The 19,940-nt window shown below is 43.7% G+C and overlaps 2 protein-coding genes and 1 long non-coding RNA gene across 8 annotated transcripts in view; 2 read left to right on the forward strand and 1 right to left on the reverse strand.

Moving 5' to 3' along the window:
* Positions 1-19,940, forward strand: part of hoxa3a (homeobox A3a) — a 34,313-nt gene that overhangs the window by 11,653 nt on the left and 2,720 nt on the right. For 2 of the 6 annotated variants that reach the window (XM_055513084.1, XM_029167252.3), the window contains 4 exons: positions 311-396; positions 5,595-5,734; positions 15,101-15,161; positions 18,741-19,320. In XM_055513084.1, the coding sequence (XP_055369059.1) occupies positions 18,858-19,320 (463 nt within the window). In that variant the 5' untranslated portion in view covers positions 311-396; positions 5,595-5,734; positions 15,101-15,161; positions 18,741-18,857. Of the gene's footprint in view, positions 1-310; positions 397-5,594; positions 5,735-13,730; positions 13,866-15,100; positions 15,162-16,068; positions 17,004-18,740; positions 19,321-19,940 lie in introns of those variants that run through there. The other 4 variants (XM_055513083.1, XM_029167254.3, XM_029167253.3 and 1 more) reach the window with 4 other exon arrangements.
* hoxa4a (homeobox A4a) lies at positions 5,744-9,260 on the forward strand. The gene is made up of 2 exons (XM_029167303.3): positions 5,744-7,599; positions 8,126-9,260. Exons 1-2 carry the CDS (start codon positions 7,182-7,184, stop codon positions 8,455-8,457), a joined length of 750 nt encoding a protein of 249 aa, XP_029023136.1. The 5' UTR covers positions 5,744-7,181; the 3' UTR covers positions 8,458-9,260.
* On the reverse strand, positions 11,706-12,591 carry LOC129604894 (uncharacterized). The gene is made up of 2 exons (XR_008696202.1): positions 12,484-12,591; positions 11,706-12,295 (listed from the first exon to the last, which is right to left on the reverse strand). It is a non-coding gene; the product is annotated as an uncharacterized LOC129604894 (long non-coding RNA).

Consider the following 19,940-nt stretch of genomic DNA (forward strand, 5'->3'; position numbering starts at 1 on the left):
GGGGCCGAGCGCCTACTTCCACACAGGCTCCTGTGCTTTTTCGCGGAGAATCAGCTCGACTTTTCAAGCTTTAAACTTTATTAGGGCCGAATCTGACTCTCTGACATTTGGGTGCTAAATGAATGGGGCGTTTTGTCTATGAATTAGATCGTAAAAATCATCCAGAGCGCGGCCAGATAGGCTCACTGGCCATAAACGGTCACGTGGTGGCCATTAAAGTAAGTTTTATGGTTTTGGGGAGTTGACAGTATATTGCACATAACATATAATCGCTCTGACGGCGAGGCTTCGTCTGACTCTCTCTTTGCAGGCTGTAAGTGTTACTTGACCGGTACAGACCGTCTCTATTGCTCAGTCTGGACCGGACGCTCTCCAGGATGAGGACCGCGTCCCTTGGTAAGTTTCTGCAGACTAGCCGGTAGCCTGAGAACAAGCAGCCTGTGTTAAACAGCCTTATTGTTGTATTTGCTCCCTCTATCAGTCCCTATTAGGCCATTACACTAATTTGTCAGTTGTGCAGTGCTGAATACTGGTCTCGGCAGATGTTTCGCAGGGTTGGGTCCGGTTCATGGCTATTTAATTGCTTCCTTCCCTGTGTAACTTGTTTCCCCCCATCTGTGGTGTAAGTCATAATCCATTTTTACATGTTGGATAATTATCCCTGTGTCCATTTCCACCCCCGCAAACTTCGAGTTGTTGTCGTTTTATTGCTTTGGAGAATCCACAGACCGTGAGCCTGAAAGTTTCCAAGGGGTGTGTGGAGCTCGTAGATTTCATTAAAGGAGTGGAGCGTTGATTTAGGCCTGCAGATTCACCGCTAGTTGCCTTTGACAGAACACATGTGCGCTGATGAGGTCTGAGTCCTTGGAAAAGTTGTAGGTGCGTCGCCTTTTTTTGCGTTAACTAAAAGTTAACAGCGGGCGCTCCCCTGCGCAGCGCGTGGTTTCAGGGTTGGCTGTAAACAGTGTCAAGTAAACACAACATGGGAACAAACAGCAACAGGGAGACATCTGAAAAGGAATTCCGTTTTGTGTCAGCCAAGACGTTTTGTGTGTCGGGTTGAAAAGTTCAGATGACCCCTCAAAAGTCACTCTCGCTTCGTGGTGACCTCGTGTCCGAGCGCAGCCGGGGCGAAAGCGGTCAGCACTGAACGGTGCCTCCAAAAAACGCAAGCTCAAAATAGAGGGAAGCGTGAAAAATGTTGCTTTTTCTGGCCCAACGTGCTCTCGCTTGTTACTTTTACATTTTGCATCTGTTTTTATGAGAAATATTGAGTCAATTTTACCCTGGTTTAAGGTTGAAATACCCTGAATGAATATGTATGAATAACAAATAACGAAATGATTTGAATGGTGACGTCTTTGGCGAGACGAAAAGTCTTTTCTAGATCTTTTTTTTGCTTTTACTCGCAATTTTAGTGTGTCTTAATGTATTTTTTTGAATTTTTTTGTTCCAAATGCATTTGGAAGCTAACAGAGAAAAACATTCAGCTTTAGCCAATTAAATATATTATGAGGCAGGTTATTGTAAACACTTGTATTTGTCACTACACAGAAGTTTTTAAAACTTGTTAGAGAACAAATGCAATAGTCGTTTTGGGAGATATTGAACCACAAAGAGGGAAATCAGCTCACAAGGTTTATATTTTATTAAAACACACAGAAATGCCGTTTGGTGCTACTTTAATTACAGTCACTGGAAACTCTATTGAAACCGTTGCGCATTGTCAGTGAAGACGTCACCGCCTTGACACCATAGTGGTTTCTATTCTCCCCGGTTTGATTTTGGAAGCACTGAAAATGAAATAAGACACATTTTGAGTGCGGCTACTTGGAATTGAAAACCCCTGCCAATATTTCAAAAAGACAAAATTCGACGGGGCCCCATGTGCGGCAGACTGCCAGGGTGAGAGACGGAGAAAGACAGTGAGGGAGAGGTTCATCTGGAGGTCACCCACAGAACCAAGATAAATCTGCATCCTCTCAGAGCCACCAGCAGAGCTCGCTTTAGGCCAAGTTCACTGTCATCCTCCTGTATGAAGAGAGAAAAACCACCCACACGTCCACGCGCCTTCACGTTAATGGCACGTTCGGTTGGCGATGCCTATAAGCATAATGCGTAAAAATGAATTTAGCTGAGGACGGGGCGCCTGTGGTCACATCCTGCACCGGAGGAAAAGACAGTGCAGCGAAGAGAGGGGGATAAACTCTGAAAGTGTTGCCTCCAACAAAGACTTTTAGCTGCTTTGGTTGCTCCATAACACTAATGAATGATTTGCATATTTTACGGGCCTATTAGTCTTGAGTGGGAGCCCGTTGGATTTATCTTCCCATTCCCTTGTTGCAAACATCACATCGCCGCATTTGCATTTTAGATCTTACTCTGGCATCTCCTCTAATTATGAAATGTGTGAAAATGATCGTGGCGATGGCAGGAGATATGCGCATTGTTGGAATCAATTTTTTTCTTTCAAGAGATGCAGATATCTCACCGGGTTGGGACGGATGAGAGCGCGATAGCGGCAGAAGAGGAGGAGAAATTGGGGTCAAAAGTTGAGGCGCTGAACAAGTCTCCGTCATCTGTTCACTCGGAGCCTGATGCCAGCCTTATAATAGCGATCTTGACTCTCCACACAAAAGACAGAATAGCTTTGAATTACATATGTTGCACGATGCACTCCAGGTGAACCCTGGAAGCGCGGTGACCTCGCGCTTGGGACCGGGGGAGGGGACCCCCAACCCGTCCCCGGCAACAAGATTGAGTAGCTGGCGTTTTATTAGCGCGGTTGATTGGTGAATTTCCTTTGAATAAATTGCATTTGATATGTTTGGCGACCAGGGCAAAATTTGCATTTTGAGGATTGATACTCTCGACCCGGTCACAGGGTAATGGGAAGGCCCACAGCCCCCAAACAGAGCCCCCGGACCCTTAAAAAACATTTAGCCCCTCTCTTCCTGATCAGATGAATAGAAAGATTTTAAGAATAGAAAAACGGGATATATGTTTTTGGGAACATATATCCCCAAAATATTATATATAATAAATAATATATTGTCGTAATATATATTTTGCATTAGGCCAATTTCAACGCTTTTGAAAACGAAAGCAACTGAATTCTGAGGAAAGTAAAAATATTTTCCAACTGTGTGAAGATGTGAAGGCCCAGTTAAATATCAATTGGAAGTGACACCAACAACAAAGAAATTGGGTCTGTTGTCAGTTTATAAAGCTTAAAATTTACAGTGGCCTAAAATCCTTTACGTTATAAAGGCAACTGACAACACACACAGTCCCAACGTCTTATACGTGTACATAGAAATATATATAACTTAAATGTTTACAGTTTGCCACTTGCAGTCCCTATGAAAACGTCATAAATATCAAAACCGTTACTTTATATTTCTCTAACTTTCATCGTATCGACCTTTTTGGTTTTAGGAAATAAGCACTTACCCATAAAAAGTGTAAATGAAAGTTTTATTTAATGATTTAACACTTATAAATAACACAATGTGCCACGTCCGTGTTTTAAGATTTATTGCCCTTTAACGATGCAAGTATTCAAATATTCAAACAGGATCAAAAGCAGAAGCTCTCACCAATAAGCTGCAAAATAGTCTCTATGCTTCTTATTATATTAAATAGTTCATACGTTTCCAAGTTATTTTAATAGACTTTTTCGTTTTATGCTGGCATATGTCTTCTATTTACTTTTACTTCTAAAAATCGACATGTAGATTTCTATTAGTCTGATGTTCTGTGACAGGCTCGTGCATAGGTTTTCGATTTTACATCCTTGGAACAGTTTTTGGCAACAGCCTCGTCACGAAAATGACACGGAAGCACTTTCTGAAGGATGCAGTCGCTTTTGTTCACCTCGCAGCTATTATAAAAGACCTGAAGGTCACACATTGTGAGTCACATCAAAATTTCCAGCTTTAGAAGAAGCCCATTTTATGCTTGTTGCAAAAAGGGAGGACGCTCGCATCACACAAGAGAAAAATGTTCTTTATTTGCTTATAGCACAACATTTCCGTAAAGGTGTGAAAGGCGTTTTCCAGCAAGAATCCTTCACACATCTCGAATTCATGGCGAATTTTTTATCCCGCCCGTCAAGCGGGACTGCAGACAAGAGACCTTGTGAGAGTCATCTGCAATCTGTCACCATCGTCACAGCACTTCTCTGATAATCTAAATTTACAGTAAACTGTCAGCATGATGTATGCCTGTTAAATAGACCCGCACTTCACAGTTTATGCCCTGAAAGGGACGCGGTGATCTAACTTAAATTCACCTCTACCTCGAGCTCACAACAGAGGGAAACACTGCTTTAAATTAAAAACTGGGAGGAAGCGACGAGAGATTTTACAACTGATACTAAATAGCTGCCTTTAAGCTTATCTTTATATTGGTTGATGATCACCACGTTATATATATATTATTCTGCATTGTATGAAAGATCACCAGGCATTACTTGGAAACACACACACCATCAGGCCCGCGCTGTATATATCACAGCCTCTGGTATATAAAATGCTTCTCTCGTAGCTCTCTGATCTGTTGGCAACACGAGCTAATGAAGTTATTCACAGCTCAATATGACGGAGAACCTGAACTCAGAGCAACAAGTAGAATTACCTGCACGAATAAAACCGTTATCCAGGCCGGTGTGACTTCCAATAAGTGGATAATGGCCACAGTGACCTGGCCCACATTTACGCAGGACCTTTATGTGTTAGAATGGCAGCAGGCTGTAAATTTAGATATCATGTGAAGTCGTCTTACCGCCGAGATTATGTTGACATAGTGCCTCTCAGGTGGTCTCTTGGTCATATGGATACAGTGGATATATGGCGCAAAGTGCATCCGCTGCCATTTACAATGAGTTAGGTGCGAGGTGGCCTGTTAGATACACAATGTAGCAGCGGCTCCGCCCTAAAGCAACAGTGTGAGGGCACGACACGAAGTGGCATTTTGTGGACCCAGGACTTTCCTGTGGGCATCGAGGAAAAACAGAAGTCACTCGTTGGAAGTGGCCTGGGTCAGCAAATCACCAAAACGAACTTAAAACACGTAAAATAAGAAAAGAATATATATTTTATTCCCATTGTTTAGGATAATTTGCAGCAAACGTGTAACTTGAAATTCGCCGCTTCTCCACGTTCGTTTTTTGCTCATATGGAGCTTTGTTTTTCCGTACAGTTAAAGATTTTTGCACATTTTAAAAGTCCTTTGGGGTCTTTCCTGTGTCTTGACCCGCGCTAAGTGCCCCCCCCCCCCTCCAACTCCCCAGTGTTGAACAGACCCTGCAAAACTGAAGTCCAAGTCCGGGGTGAACCCTAGGTCACTGCGTCTAACAGATATGAAAATGTCGCCTCTTTGGAAAAGGGGGCACGCCTTGTTGTTTAACAAAGACTGTCAATGGGTAAGATTAATCAGAAACAAAATGGAAACGGTGTCACGTTGGGGTCAGGCAGAAGTTATCTCTGTTTAGGGGAGCGAATAGAATAATGGGGACCAGGAAAAAAAAGAAGGGGAGAGAAAGAAAAGCTTTCAATATTTCCGAAGTTTTGCCTCTTTTCTCCTCGACGCAGGGGCCTTGTTGACTTGGACAGTGTGGATCAGCTTTGTGGGGAGCTGCTGCATCTTCATGGGACACAGATACAGTGTGCCACCGTCTCAGAGAAGGGGAAGAAACGGGACCTGGACGTGATGGCTGAAAATGAGGAGAACGGTCAGTGGCTTCTATATTTCCTGAATTATGTAGGAGTGCAGTAATTTGTAGTTTCATACGCATGGAAATCTGACCAAGGGCTTTCATAACTCATGACTAAGATTTCCCCCTAAAAATTATATTAAACATTTTTATTATTCCTGATCAATACTATTATTGTTACAACTGTAGGCGAAACTAAACTACCAAGTCTTTTTGCTGCATGTATATTAAAACGGTTCTATGGAGCCTTCATTGTTTCTGATGAAGTGGTGCAGCATGACGAGTAGGAATAATTCTCTCCAGCAAACGCAAGTGTGCGTTTTGTGAAGATTTTTGGGAGTCTTGCAACATCACATTGTTTGTGGTAAAAGTTTTATTTGGGCGTAAATATTTTCAGATGAATTCCCATTTGTCCTGTGGTTCATAGTAATTCAGATTGACATGTTTTGCTGTAAACTGTCTACTCTGGTTTAAAATCCCACGCTATATTTAGGCTTTTGGCTTTAGTGCAAGATTATGTGTCTGCAAGTTTTTTTTTTGCACGAGCTTTTTCAATGGACGTGAACAGGAGAGCGTTGAAAATACGCAGTGGCTCAGCGACCAGTGCCAGATACGCGCAATGTTGTACTGTAAGACAAACAGCGGCCAAACGTTCCCATGTTCAAGCAAATATGCAATAGACGCCATTTGGACTTGTGAAATGAACTAAACCGTGCTCTGTGCGTGTGCTCAGCCGCGCAACACGAGACGCGACATGTCTTGTTGTTGGTGTCTGTGTGCCACAAGCGAGGAATAAACAGGTTTTACTGATGCACAGGTCGCATGCCTCGAACGCTTGCTTGGACGTCCGCACAGCAGCGGCTCGCCTGCGTTTGGCCAGGCAGCTCGTGCACTTGTCTGTGATTTGAATGGATTTAAATGCAACAATGCAACGTGCAGTGCAATTGTTGCGCCGAGCCGCTCTTTTGCTGCGTGTTCCCCCCTTCGTGTTTGTATTAGGCTTCAATACATTTTAAACCCAAATAACCCATATTTATATCACTGACTATCAAAATAGCCTATTGTGTGCGTGCGTGTGTGTGAACAGTCTGTATTTTCTCAGGGCTGGAATTTCATATTCACTTTCAGTCTTTCGTGGATGTAGATATGTTTCCCGTGCAGGAAAACCTCACCCACAGAAGTTTGGACCCATGCAGTAAACAAGTTAGATGATTGGTTTTGCTTTATATACTGTGATTTAATAAGGAAAACACCAACGTAAGCCAGTCCGAGCCGTGTTGGTGGTACCAGTGCCATGCTTTCCATTGGTTCCTGTTTACATGATGCCCACAGGACACGCGGTGATTGGTGGCGCTTCACACGTGACCAGGCAACTTTGTACATTTGACAGGGAGTAGGAGGGTTTTGTGGAGATCAGAAAAACGACAGCGCGATAAAAATTAGTATTGTTGCACTTCACAAATTAATGACCATGAGTTCCTACTTGATAAACTCGAACTATATCGAGCCTTCTTTTCCTCCATGCGACGAATATCAGCAGAGCGGATACATCCCCAACCCCGGCGATTACTACGAGCGGCCAAAAGATACGGGCTTTCCCCATCACGACGAGCCATCCTATCCGAGGTCAAACTACACAGAATCGGCGTACGATTACGGTAACGTCCCCGCCACCGGACTCGACGATTTCGGCGACGGGCACCACGCACAGCCGCAGCCGGTACCACAGAACCACGGTCCTCGCCTCGCCGCGGCCCCAGACGGTGGCGCAGGGGCAAATGCCAGCAAAGACTGCAGCCTCGCCGGTGAGGTATATCCCGGCGTAGCGAAGGGCAAGGAGCCGGTGGTCTATCCCTGGATGAAAAAAGTCCACGTTAGCACCGGTGAGTTATCGTCACGGTTAAATAGCGGAACCACTGAGAAACAACCACTGGAACACACGCGAACCTATTGAGGCGGCACTAGTAGCAGCCCTTACAACAGCAATTTACGACTATCGAGCAGCAGGGTTGGTAATTAAGGACCCTCGTAAATTTTATTGCCTGTGTTCGTCTGTCGGGGCCATGTGCCTTTGTTGCTTTTTAACCCAAACTACCTCCACCACTGGAGCCGAGCCAAACTGTAATATCCAGCCCCGCTGTTTTGTTAATCATTTCTAAGCTTGATCTGTCCCTGGATGCGAATGCTCGAGCACTCGGCATCTCCACATTAAGGTCATGTTCCTCAGCCGAAACGGGACAGAGAGTAAAACAAACAAAGCGCCGGCAATTTTGTTCCAAACGCAGAAATATGTCGTAGGTTTTCGAGCTTGCAATGTGTCCACTGGGTGAAGTATGTGGATGTGGAATAAACGCTATCAGCCTGCATGTAACACCTGCTTGCTTGCCTGTGTATGGCTTTCCCCTCCAGTCAATGCCAGTTACAATGGAGGAGTGCCCAAGAGGTCCCGCACTGCCTACACCCGCCAGCAGGCTCTGGAGCTGGAGAAAGAGTTCCACTTCAACCGGTATCTGACCCGGCGCAGGCGGGTGGAGATTGCGCACACCATGTGTCTGTCCGAGCGCCAGGTCAAGATCTGGTTTCAGAACCGGAGGATGAAGTGGAAGAAGGAGCACAAGCTCCCCAATACCAAGATCCGCTCGTCCAGTTCCACCTCCTCCTCAGCCTCGGGGGCCCAGCAGCAGCAGCAGATCAAAACAGGCCAGCAGCTTGTCCCCACGCCGTGCACTGCAGGTCTATAGTGCACGAAAACACCCCGACCCCACAAAACCCAAATCCAGACTGAGATGGCAAATGACACAAGTGGAATTTGAGGGACCGATTCTCAGTATTTTACACACATGGTGTTATCTCTTTCACGTTGCCTCTGCCATTGGGCCCCTGTCACGTCTTTTGTACCCTTTTCCCTCTCCGGTCGTCCGCACCCTCTTCATATAAGCTTGAAATTCACCTTTAATTGCCACGGTGGCAACTGAAGTGTTATATATTTGTTTATTATTATGAAGGATGGAGGATTACGCACACTCAGAACCTAGGACTTGGATCAAAATGTATCATTGCAGTTAAAATTGAGTGAGGCAAAAGTAAGTTCGAAGTCATTTTCTATGTTCTATTTCAATATTGATTTCTTGTTTTATTATTGCTCATGGAAAAGTTCTAATATACTTGAAAGATATTTAGCGAGACTCTGCAGATGCCTGTTTAGAGACCCACACGCCTGTATTAGAGGCGAGGCATCAGTCAGAACCAGTGTAGTTTGTGTGTCTGAGTGGGCTGGTTTACTGTTGAATGTAGTCCAGGTGACTTTCATATGTAATGTACATAGACAAATCATAATGAAGGCACAATATTGAAAGCAAGTAGAATTCCGTTTTGTTGGTGTCGTGAGGTCTAGTTTTATTTGTGCTAGTGCGTCCCATGTTGTGCTGTCTCCTAAACTGTGAATATTTGTGTGTGTTGTCTCAGTAATGACCGTTGTGATGTAGGCTAGTGTAGAATCAGTCTGTCCTTGTGAAATAAATAAAAAAAACACCTTCACTTATAAGACTGACGTGGCTTTGGATATTTTGTCACCGTGTCGAGTTTGTCCAAGTGCAGCCTGTTTGGTTAAAGCCGCGCCAATTAATGATGTTTGGTGGCTTGTTTTTTTTTAATAGATTCCTTTTTCGGGGAGGTTTAATTTTGTTCATTTGTGTTTCGTGCGGTGTTTTATTTGTATTATTTGAATTAGTTGAATGTGTGGAGATTCGTGCGTAAATGTGTAATAGAGCGTCACAGCATTGGCTTCAATTTTAAACTACACTTTAATATTTTTTTAATCTTCATGTAAATAAAATAAAAGTAATTTCGCTGTATTTGAAGGTCTTTGAAAGGATGCACTAAAGGCAAATTTGCGCGTTTTATGAATCAAGATTAGCACCTTAATCTGATCAGAATATAAATACGTGCGCAGCATTTTCAGAATTAAACACATCCCCGTGTGCAGATTTAAATGGATTTATTGTGCGATTCGATTGTGTTGGTTTCAGTGTTCAGAGGCTAAAAGTGTTATGCGTAAAATGTCCGTGAAAGTCATGCGCTTTTATTGTGGATTAAGATATGTTAGAAATACGAGTCATGTGTCAGCTGTAAGATCTAAGAGACTAAGACCAATCCCAAATTGTTAAATGTTTCCGGCTACACATATTGTTCCTTCTTGCCATCATAAGAAGATCTCAGCCAACTTGAGTGCACCAGAGTGTGAGTGTTGGTCACTACCTGCTACATCCAAACAATAGAGGGTTCAACCAGGGGACACGTTCGGCTCCGTCCAATCACGGGCTCGGAGCACTTCTTCTCACCCCTGACCTTTCGACACACACACACAGCGTTCGGGCCATACATCAGCGCTGAGACCTCCACGAGCTTTTTCTTCTCTTGTAAGATTTACCAAGAGACGGCATGGAAACAAAAACGCTGTTTAGGTGTGAATCTAAGCCATAGATTTCCCCAAAATTATTCTTCAGGACACCTCTTGTGCAATTCATCACACAAACACCCCTGTCAGGTCGTGTAAAGAAGGGCTGATGGGAGCAGGAACACGTTGGTGTCGTGCATGACTTAGAATCATTTCAGAAATGTTATGGCACTAACGGGTTCTTATATCAATGATGGCGTAATTAATAATTTCCCGCGTGGCCTATTTGTTCAAATGTTTAGGCCAATTAAGAAACAGCCTTCTCACCTCAAATATTCTTTCGTCGTTTTCTAAATTTAAAATGATGCGTTTACTGACGGGACATTGAGGCGAGCTGTAGCTGCAGACATGGAAACTCAGCAGAAGATGGGTTCAGGGTGATTGGCACAGATTTTTGGCGCAGACTCCAACAAGTCCAACTAGTCAAATTACAGATTTCAAGTCATTTGATTCTCGAATAGAGGTCACTTCCAATGTGCTGAATTTTTAATTGGACCGTTCATGTGACTTGTTCAATAATGAATGTCCCAGGGTCAGAAATAGATCTGAATATCTGCCTAATTTTCATTTGAAGTCATCCTCTGCAGAGCGCGAGTCAGATCTGTCTGCTGGACGCAAACCGTCATGACCTGTGAGTATTTCACTGTTTATTAAAACCTTTCTTATTTATATGAAGCGCAGGAAGTGTTTACCTAAAGAAATCAATTGTTATTGTAGTGTGTATAGTATGACATACCATCTTAAATTAATATAAAACATGTGAGCTGAATGAAATCACATGTAGCCTGTGATTAAACCAAAATAATCATATTTTGGTTTTGTTGCCAATGGTTATAAGTAGCATTGTTAGAGCTGATGTACAATTTATGTATATTGTGCTAAAATGTAGCAAAGGGTATTAAGCAAAGTTGTTGCACTGTATCTTGCAGTGAATATGATGAATAACAGTGGGGTTAATTTTGCACAATTACCAGTATCCTCAAGACACTGCAAGGCTTAATATGGTAGATTTCACCACAGACTTAAACGTTAAGATAAACTTGTTAAGATACTAAATAATTGTGCAAATATGTTGAATATGAAGTAATGATTCACACTTAGCTGCAGGGAAGTGAAGGTGCAGCTGATACGGTCTTCTTTTAACAATACACAAGAATCTACATTTATACCAGCAAGGTTCACTTCATTATAACAAAAAAAAATCAGGTTGCCAGCAAATGTATTATTATTGAACACCGATATAAACGTATTACTTTTTGAATAGCACTTAATTTAAAACAGTAATAAAACACTGGCGCATCTGTTGCTACTAAACTGCTAAAAAATAGAGTATTAGAGTAATAGAGTATATGGACATTTTAGTCAATTCAGGTACAGGTTAAACATTTTTAAAACTATTATTATTATTATTATTATTATTATTATTATTATTATTATTATTATTATTATTATTATTATTATTATTATTATTATTATTATTATTATTATTATGGTGGACATTTCACTCACAATAAAGACGCGTTAAGTTCATGGTGACAATTCAAACTGCTTTATTACAACAACCTGAGTACGTATAATGACCGTGTCGTAGTCCGTCCCGGTGCTCTACGCCCATGAGAGATGGCTCCAGGCAGTTTACGGCGTTGAATTTCGCATTAGCCTTGATGTTGGCCGGTGTAAACCTCGCAGAAAGAGTTATCTTCGGCTGAGTGTATCGGTAACCCAAGCCTGGCTGTTAAGAGCTCCGAGTGTCAACATTGTGGGTAGATATGGAGCGCCGTCTGGCCATTCTCCAGAGGTCTGTGCCTCCAACTCCTGACACTGATGAGGAGCCCTCGTTTGTGTGAATTGCTCGGAAACATTTATTTTATGCAGAAACTGTTGATTCTTAAACTCTTTTTCTCAATCGTGGAACAAAATTATAAATAAAATATTATACCATCTGGAGGCCCTTTGGTTGCCATCTTCTTCCTGGTCTCTCAACTCAAAATAACTTCCCACTCGACTCTATACTTCTCTGCCCGGGTCACAGGAGAGTTCAGGTGCAGTGGCGAAAGGCAACGTGGGCTTCTCTTCAGTGCGTGGTCATGTTGAGCCAAATAATCCCGATGACAGCCTGACACCTCAGAGAACAAAAGAACATATTACAGGCACAAACCTTCTGATTAACAGGAGACAAAACGTGTCCTAACTCCGCGCGTAACATTTAATGGAACGCCCGATAATAATACTTTGTTCTTCAGTTTGACAAATGTCTAACACCAATGAATAAGAAACTCTTCTGCGTCTGTTGCGCTCTGTAAAAGTTTACCGCTCAAGTTGTAGTTTGAGGAGACAAAGGCTCGTGTGGGAGTGGGATGCTGCCCACGTCCGCCCCGGATGATTAATAGTTGTGGTAGGATTTTTCCACGCCCGCTGCTGGGTGTTGACGGAAAACAAGCGCCAAACGGTGCCACGAAGAGAGGAGCCCTTCCGGGCCCGGCGCTTCTGGCAATGCCTGAAGTAACTGAAGCCAGATTTATTCCATCCCGTGCAAGTGTTTGGATCAAACTCGGTGTATGTGGCAATTCAGGCTTAGTGGCGTTTTTAAGTCTCACCCAACACTTTCTGTATCTAAAAGCTCCAAAACCTTTTCCTCCTTTAAAGCAGTATATTCTGCCATCACTCAGCTGCTCATAGGAAACGCACGAGGGCATGTAGGTCTAATGGGTGTCCATGTACCGATCAGCGGGGTCGAGGAGCCAGTCTTTGGTTACCTCACCTCCACTTTGACTGACACGCAGCCCCGACGACCACCAGGACGCACACGTTTCTTATGCAGGGAAGGTAACGGTGTGGACTTTTGTCCCTATTAAGCCCGCGGCAAGCAGAAGCAGAACCAGACAGAACAGCCGCAGTGGCGCAATGAGAACATGGGGGGCGGTAGTGAGCTGATTTCTATTTAATGCACTGTGCAAACGGTGAAGTACGGAGAAGGTAAAATGCTTCATTATAGGGTAATGAGGGATTATTATGACACACCTGAACTGTATTTTGCAATATGGATAGTAATTATTAAATAAATTATCCCCATCTCAAAAAGAGAGAATTGGCGTTCATGCTGCCTCGGCGTGGGGCTCCACTCCAATCTCAGCATAATGCAGCAGGATTAGCTCCTTCAGCCGCTAACAGGCACCAAATATATGGCACTTTAAAAGTGACAGAACGGTCTTTCCCGTTGAATGGGCGACACGTGGAAAAGCTGCTTCTCTGCAAGAGCCTTGCTTCTCTGCCAGATACATTGCAGTTGTCACATACCCCTCTTTTTTCTCCCTCCAAACTGATCCGTTTCTCCTCAGGGGCAATGACTGCCTCCATTAATGATTCACGGGCTCAAATAAAGGGGATTTAAGTTGACGTTGCGTCACGTGAGCAGGGCGCATAATACTGCGCGATGTTATGGCACGGGGAAGAAAACCGGAGCCCCGGTCTGACCATATGATGCTGATTATATGCGGGTTACCCCCACTCTCCGTGAGTGGAGTTCGGGCTTTGTAGTTTGTTTATAGAGGAGAGATAAAGAAACGCGAGGCTGCCTGAAAGAGAGAGGATTCCGGGTTTGTGGATGTATTATACTGCTGTCACGGACGGATATGCTTTTCCACGCAGGCAGAGTCAGAGCCCTAGCTTTGGGAGGATGGATTTTATTTTGAGGTATTTCCGCCGATTGTTCATTACTGTCGTGAGTTATTGCTGCGCGACGCAGAGGTCAGTAACAAGGGTTCCAGGGTTGTTGCCGGGAGAGAAAATAAACAGGTACCAAAAAACTATCGATATTCATTTACTTGTTAATATCGCAGATTCGTCACAGTTATTCAAACGGTCTGCAGAATGTACACACATAATAAAAAGGTAACTATTTTATGGCTCGACTAGTCCATTTAGATTCAGACATTGATCCATTTTTTTTCTTCCACGACTAAACAGTACGAACCCATCATTAGTTTCAATCCGAATTTAAAACGGAGCAAAAATACATCGTGTTGTTCTAATTCCATATTTACTATAACGAGCATCCATTTGAATAAACGCTTATGCGTCATGGTTTATGATCAAAACGTCCATTTGAATGTAGCCTTTAGAGAAAATCCCAAACAACGCGCGACCGGCACCCATAAAGCCCCGTCGCTTCCTTCTGTGAGGTTTTTGGGTGTAAATGATACATCAAGACGAGCTCCATAAAAAGCAGTGGAAAGGCAGTGGGGCTGTGTCGCTCCGCCAGGGAAACGAGGATATAATGGAAGACGGAGTGCCATGTAGGACCGCGCGGCCGCGCTGAGGTCACGGCGCTTCTGCTTGATTTATGGGCGCAGGGACTTGGGGAAGATGGTGCGCGAGGGCTAATGACTATTCGATCCGTTTGTGAAGAAAATGCTTACAGGCCAGCGAGGAAACAACAAACACGTTATTTGCATAGGCCTATTTTATCTTTCATCATATTCCGCTTTACAATATTTGGTTGTTTTTTGTCCTAAACGTCAGGATTCTAGGTTCCATTCATGTATTTAGCTCTAATTGTGTTTTCTATCCTTTAATATATTTTGGGTGATGTGTTGTTCTATAATATTGAAACCACCTTATGTTTTATAATAGTGTATATATTAATATTGGACGTTTAAAATGTATATTTCAGCCCTGCGTAATTATTTTGAATAATTTACATCAATATTATTTGAATTCCTGCTCTGCAGTTTGTCGGGCGCCTGTTTCTTGCGCTGTGGACACACAGAGGCCAAACGCTCCTGTCTGCAAACTAGTTTTAGGCTTTGAAATCACATTTTAAACCATGGGCTGAACGTATTTGAGGACAAAAGTCACGTAATAATAATTTACCCAAGGCGTTAAAATATTTTCTGTTAAAACAACGTGCATTCCCATCCTGTTTGCAGAAACCCAGCCGCGTAAACTCTGGCCAACGCACGGTCTCGAAGACACCATAAACTGCCCTCGGTAAGTCCATATATCTTTATTGATTTGCGTTATGAACGCTTGGTGGTGATATCCTTAGTCAATTTCTAATAAGTACCGCGCACGCCCACCAAAGCACTGGCAGGGACAGAGGAGCAGTCCGTGGCTTGTACATTTCCTTGTTGCAGCATTATGACCAGCCCGAAAGCAATAATTCCTTCTCTTCCACTTGTCTTTGTGGTGTAATTTGTCACTATAAAAGTGACGAGGGGAATCGCAGCTCTTGGAGCGGCGCCTTACTCCTTTCAAAAACTACTTTGTGTGAAAGCCATCTGCTTGTGGCCGCTGTAATTTACTGCCTCGAAGTTTTTAAAAAATGTTTCTTTTCTTACATCAACATTTTACATTTAGTCCTAAGCCTCATTATCCACCGCGCCGCCACGCTGACATTTAACCCTCCGCCCAGGGCCAAATTAAAGAGAGAGGGGAATCAGCATTTTAGCGAAAGGCAAAGGAGTAAATGATTGCACAAAGTGGCGACTCGATGTAAAAGAAAGAGCCGAGTTGGCTAAAAGAAAATCCTCACGCGTGGATTTTTCTCCCAGTCATCCTCCCACGCCGTCCGCCGGTTCTATCTATTCTAACTCTCCCAGAATTTGCTCCCACAGCCTGAAACCAGCGGAGAAGCTGCAGGTCTGAGCGTGTTTATAGCCCGGGGATGGTGATGGAATATAAATATGCTTTTTCCCATTCTTTAAATTTGGCTGCAGACGACAGCATCGCCGTGCAGAGGGATTCCCTCTGCTGCCGCCTCGCTTCTCCCCTGCTCCTCGCTTCGTCCTCTCCGCCTTGCCTTTTGGTGATGAAACCTCTTTCCATTTTTCACACCATGATCCTGGTGGGATTTCCGCTGGAGGCGCGTCGTGTTTGAACCGAGGTTGCTGCTCTTGATAATGTAATATATATATATATATATATATATATATTTATGTATAGATCTTTTTTTGTGTTCTTCCCGCAAAAACGCACACAGGCTTTGGAATATCTGGCGCTGGAGTGAAAACGAAGGGTTGCTCTCTGTGCAAAACTACTGTGAATTATACGCAAAAATGCGGGTTAATGATTAAGCTGTGGAGAGAAGCCCATTATGTCCATGGAAATGGAAATGCAGCATGGTCAACGCCTGATTATTCCTTTGTGCCTTCCCGTCTCTCCAACGTTTCCTCCACCGGGCTCATAACTCCGGCGCAGGACGTGGAGTAAATAAGAACAAATAGATTTAAAACACTTCAGGGACAGACTTCAATCGCATTGGTAACGATGTATTATTTTTTTCCATGCACACTACCTCATTTGGTTGGGGGAGGAGGAGAGGCAGCCACTTGATTTGAACTGGTTTTCCAAGGCGCTACTTCATTTGCATAATTTTTCTTGTCTATGGTGACGCTCTGGTTCGGGGCAGTTCACTGGTGTCTGCATGGTACTGGTGAAGGATCACATAGTCCAGCATAGACCTGGCATGAGTTTAATATTGCTATGAAGTCCTGGCCATTGCTTTGTAGCATGACGATACATTCAGTCTTGGGGCAAGATAACTCTTATCTCGCTGACCTGAGTGCTCACGCCTGCTTTCGTAATCTCGGTTTACCCATCCACGTCGAGTAGGAAAAAAAGAAAAGGACAGGAGGAAAGGGGTTTCTCTCGGCTCTTCCCTTTTTTGTTTTGGCTACTTATGCCTGCTCTATGGCAGGGCGCAGTCTGCTGCTCCTGCTTCACCCAGCAAGCCCTGCCTTTAAACTTTTCTCTGGATTAATGCTTTGATCGATTTCGTCGCTGAATGAGAAAATATTGCTCGGTGCTCTGCATTCGTCGTCAGAGGATAAGGTAAGCAGGCCAGAAATAGGCTCCCTCGGTTGTAAATGGTGGAGTTTGTGTGTCGCGCGGTGATTTATCACCGTATGACTTAGATCTCGGTTCAGGAAGAGTTCACACACACAGGCAGGCAGCCACATTTCTCCAACGCGGAGCACAGGGCTGCGCAGAGAGCTGCAGTCTGTCTTTTGTCTATCTTTCTCTGCCATTTATGAGTATCGCAATGGTTTGCCTGCAGATATACACCACGAGGCTTTCTGGTATCTTTTCCAGGTTCGTTATGAGTGCAGATACAGTGGGGACACCTTCTTTCAGGCTGCGGTTTAGCCTCACCGAGGGCAAGCTGGGGGCCCATTTTAAACTGATTTGCTTCTTGTTATGCACGGCTGCCCAAAGTTGTGCTTTGACTAATTTGTGTTCATATTATGAAAATGCATTCAAATCATATCCGCTCCAGGGCTAAACATCTACGCTTGAAGAACGATATTAACAAATATCGAAGCTTACTTTAAAACCAATGCTGCTTTTGTTGTTATTGGACGTTTTATATTTTTTATTTTAATTGTATTTAAATATGACAAAAAATCGCTGTCAAATGAAATCTATTTAGTAAATAAATCGAGCTACTGTATTTATTTCTTTTTAAACCTTCACTATCTGCTGTCTAGTTTGGAGCGACGGACAATGACTAAAGCCTGCATGATTTAAAAACATACAAATTATTATTATTATTATTATTATTATTATTATTATTATTATTATTATTATTATTATTATTATTATTATTATTATTATTATTATTATTATTATTATTATTATTATTTGTAGATCTGTGTCTATTTATATTTTTAGTAATAATCATTTCGAATCAGATTCTCGCGGTTACTTGCATGGACTCGGCTCTGTCTGTGTTGTCCTCGGCTTCGTGTCACCGGGCTCAGCCGCACCTCGGTCCGCTCATTCCGGTGCAGGTCGTCCCGGCCCACTGACCCTCCCATATATCACCGCGACGGGCCGCCGCGCAGACAACACCAACAGCAGCACTTATTATGGGGCCTGCGAGGAAAAGTTCACACCGTGGTCACGGAGATGCACGGATGCCCGCCCGGTTTTTCAGGTTTCCTCGTGGCCCATCTATTTGTCTTGCAGCAAAGACAAAAAAAGGCCAGAAGACAATGCGGTTGTTTGTGCTTTGAGTCAGGTGGTCGGGGAAGCACAGCTCTCCCCTGTTACTAAAAGAGGACTTTGTTTTATTAATAATGTAAGACAAAAATAGCTCAGAAGTCTGTGGACCACGTGGAATGTTTTCATCTACTACGTGGGAAATTAGATCCACTGTTGACAGCCCTGTTGTAGAATAACATTGTAATAGAAATACTATTTTCCTGTGTGGTAACCCGCTAATAGGCTTTTCCTACAGCCTGTGCTCCACTAGGTGTTCTGTAACTCTATATTCCGTTTGATTGTTAATGGGCCCAGAGGTTTAAAATGTCATGCAGTTTCTTGTTAGGTCCTAAATTGCTTTGGCAATCTGAAATGCTTTTGAAAAGCTTTTTGTTTTGATGTTGTTTGGCACAGATGGTAATACAAGGTTAGTGCGTGCCCTTTGTAAGCCATAAGGTAAACGGTAATAGTCTACAGGAGTGTTGGCCCTATCTTGCCTCCATAGTCTCCAGTGTCAGGCCTGTATTGAAAAGTAAGATGGATCGCCACCATTTCTTCTCCTCACAGTGCTTCTTGTAACCCTAGGTTCACCCGAGGAGGCCATTGGCGGAGAGGCGTCACGTGACCACGGGGTGCCAATGTTATTCTACAAGGGTGTCAAGACCCTGTCAGTTTCTGAAATAAATATTGGGAAACGGCGAGATGCAAAAGGCAACCTACTACGACAGCTCTGCAATTTACAGTGGCTACCCATATCAAAGCGCAAATGGCTTCAGTTATGATGCCAATCAGGTCCAATATCCCCGGGCCTCTCATGTGGAAAGTGAGTACCATCGACCTGCCTGCTCCCTGCAGTCTCCTGACGGCTCCGTGGCGCTGCAGAAGCCGGGGGAGATGGCGGAGAGCTGCGACAGGAGCGCAGCTATTCAGGCGGCGCAGTCCAAGGTTCATCCTGAAAGCAATCAAGCGCAGGTGCCGGTATCAGGCCCGCCCCCTCCCTCGCAATCCCCCGGTGCCGTCAGCCAAAACACAAGCAACGGGTCCAGCCAGCCCAGTGCCAAGAACGGCTCCCCGACCTCTGCTGCTCGGAACAAACAGATCTTCCCCTGGATGAAGGAATCTCGCCAGAACACCAAGCAGAAACCCACCAGTAGCTCCAGTTCAGGTACTCCCAGATTGGACAGTGACACACACACACACACACACACACACACTAGAATATACACTTTGCAATAATTTATTTATTATATTTTATTTCACTATAAGTCAATTATCGAAATATTTATTTCTGCAAAATGGTTCTGTCATTCTGGTTGCTTATATCCTACCCGACTGTAGACTATAAAATAATGTGGCTCAGCTTTGGACGCAGACTCCACCATTTGTTGTCACTGTGCCCTACAGTTGACCTGTCCCTACTGTAAACACGCATCTCCACTGATCACATAATGTTCCCGGAGAGACCACAAACAAACAGGCACAACAGTTGTTTCAGTTTGTCCTGCTGTTTTGATTAGAGGAGAGCGTGGGGAGGCAGAGTGGGGGGGCGTGTGTTGGGAGGGATGTTTTTGGGTGTTTATTTACATAGATTCAACCTAAAAGAGGTTCTTGGAGACTCTTATTTTCCCATGGTCCTCCTAATAGCCTTTATAGGTGAGCTTTTATGTTAAATTGGAGTTAAGTCGCAAAAATACAACGTTCCTGTTTCTCCTTGACTCATGGTTAGACCTTTTTGAGATTTATTAAGATTTTACGCACATCTTTTACGCACAAAACTAAGTCAAA

Source organism: Betta splendens, chromosome 11, assembly GCF_900634795.4.
Source record: "Betta splendens chromosome 11, fBetSpl5.4, whole genome shotgun sequence".
NCBI lineage: Eukaryota > Metazoa > Chordata > Actinopteri > Anabantiformes > Osphronemidae > Betta > Betta splendens.